We start from the raw sequence: 1,952 nt of genomic DNA on the forward strand, positions 1-1,952 counted from the left end.
TGGATCTGCCTCACAATGACCTGTCTGAGCCCTCACCCCATGTCACATTTTAGCATCTGTTTGGCCAATAAGACTGCGGCACACAAACCAGTCTCATTCCCCACTTGGCCGCTCCTTTTATGTCACAATATGAACTTGTGGATATTAATCTGGCTACAGCTGCTCACAAACCAGTTGGCAAGGTCAAGAGGACCAGCACAGTAAGATGTGGAAGAGAATCGACCGTCAACTCAAGATCAAAGCAGGGGATGGGCCTCCGGCAAGCCAGCTCAAGGAATTGGGTCCAGCTCAGGAACTCACTGTGCCACACCCTGTAGTGCTGTCAGAATTCCAGAGCTTCCCGGTGTTTGAGGACATCAGTCATCACATCAAAGAAGTGGGGGCCCAACTGGTAAAGAAAGTCAATGCCATCTTTCAGCTGGACATCACCAAGGATGGGAAGACCATTCTGAAGTGGACCATTGATCTGAAGAATGGCTCTGGGAACATGTATCCAGGACCCGCTAGGCTCCCAGCAGACACTGTCTTCACAATCCCGGAGCCTGTCTTTATGGAGCTGGTTTTCGGCAAAATGAACCCTCAGAAGGCTTTCCTTGCTGGCAAGTTCAAAGTGAGCGGCAAAGTTCTGCTTGGCCAGAAGCTGGAGAGGGTTTTCAAAGACTGGGCTAAGTACTGAGCCTGCAAAAATACCAAGGAAATGACCAGCACTTCCCTCTGATTATAATGTTGAGCGGAAATCATGCTTCAGCTGAAGATTAAAGCAAAAAGTATTCCATATTTTTTCTCCAATTCTTCCTATTCAAGTTTAATGAATTTTTCTGCTGATGTGTAAATTTGGAGCGAGGGTTCTAGAGCAGTAAAGAGTGTTGGAGTGTATCACCTAAAATCTTTGTCTTTTTCTTTCCTTAGGTTCATTTATGTCGTAATATGCTAGGGTGAAAGCCCCAGGTAGAGAAATGGGTGGTTTTGACGGTTGGATTTAAATGCTCCAGTGATTGAGTTCCTGGGACTTTTGTTTTGTTTTGCGTCTGGTGCTTTGGGAAAGAAGTGGTAACCACCACTGTGCAGGTCTGCATCCCAGTCGGTAGCTTGGTTCTTCGAGGAGACCTTAACGCGGGTGGCAGCGTTCTAAGAGGGTGGGTTCCAGAGCTGTGTGGATGGAGTGAGGCCATCGAGAAGTTGCACTCTCGGCGTAGTGTGACTTCTGACGGATTTAATTCCAGGAGAGTCAAAGGGCTTGAACGATGTTCTGGGCTATTTGTGTTTAAGCCAGAACATGCATCAGATTGCCTGGAAGCCCAGATTGCTGGACCCCCCCTCAGAGTTTCAACTCTGTAGGTCTGGACTGGGGAGATGCGCATCCCCAGGTGATGCTGGTGGGACCACCCTTGCAGAACCCCTCCTGCCGTTCATGCATAGCTCTCGGTATTGATCATAACTGTTCTACTCTAGACCCACAAGATGCTGCCATCATATGAAGATCTGCTGCAGGCAGATCACACGGCCCGCTTGGGGGCTACTTCTGGAGTGTCAGGAGCTTGTGTGCAGAGCATTTTTTTTTTTTTTTTTTTTGCGGTACGCGGGCCTCTCACCACTGTGGCCTCTCCCGTTGCGGAGCACAGGCTCTGGACGTGCAGGCTCAGCAGCCATGGCTCACGGGCCCAGCCGCTCTGCGGCATGTGGGATCCTCCCGGACCGGGGCACGAACCCGTGTCCCCTGCATCAGCAGGCGGACTCTCAACCACTGCACTACCAGGGAAGCCCCGCTCAGAGCATTTTACAAAATCAGAGGTCATGCTGGGAGACTTTCCCTGCTGGGAACCCTCTCCGTACACTGGGAGGACTGGAATGGAGCGGCTGCAGCCTGATGTGGCCTCCATGTGAGTGTGTGGATCATTTGTTCCCGTGTGACCAGCGTGTACCTTATCTTGTAGGTTAAATACACACAGTGT

General features: G+C 50.5%; 1 protein-coding gene across 1 annotated transcript; it reads left to right on the forward strand.

The window, feature by feature from the left end:
• Positions 1-205: 205 nt before the first annotated feature.
• On the forward strand, positions 206-676 carry SCP2D1 (SCP2 sterol binding domain containing 1; the record flags this gene model as incomplete). The annotated part of the gene is made up of 1 exon (XM_082670287.1): positions 206-676. The coding sequence occupies one exon, from the start codon at positions 206-208 to the stop codon at positions 674-676; it is 471 nt and encodes a 156-aa protein (XP_082526413.1).
• Positions 677-1,952: the final 1,276 nt, after the last annotated feature.

Source organism: Grampus griseus (genome assembly GCF_964374135.1).
Source record: "Grampus griseus genome assembly, chromosome: 14".
Classification (NCBI taxonomy): Eukaryota; Metazoa; Chordata; class Mammalia; order Artiodactyla; family Delphinidae; genus Grampus; species Grampus griseus.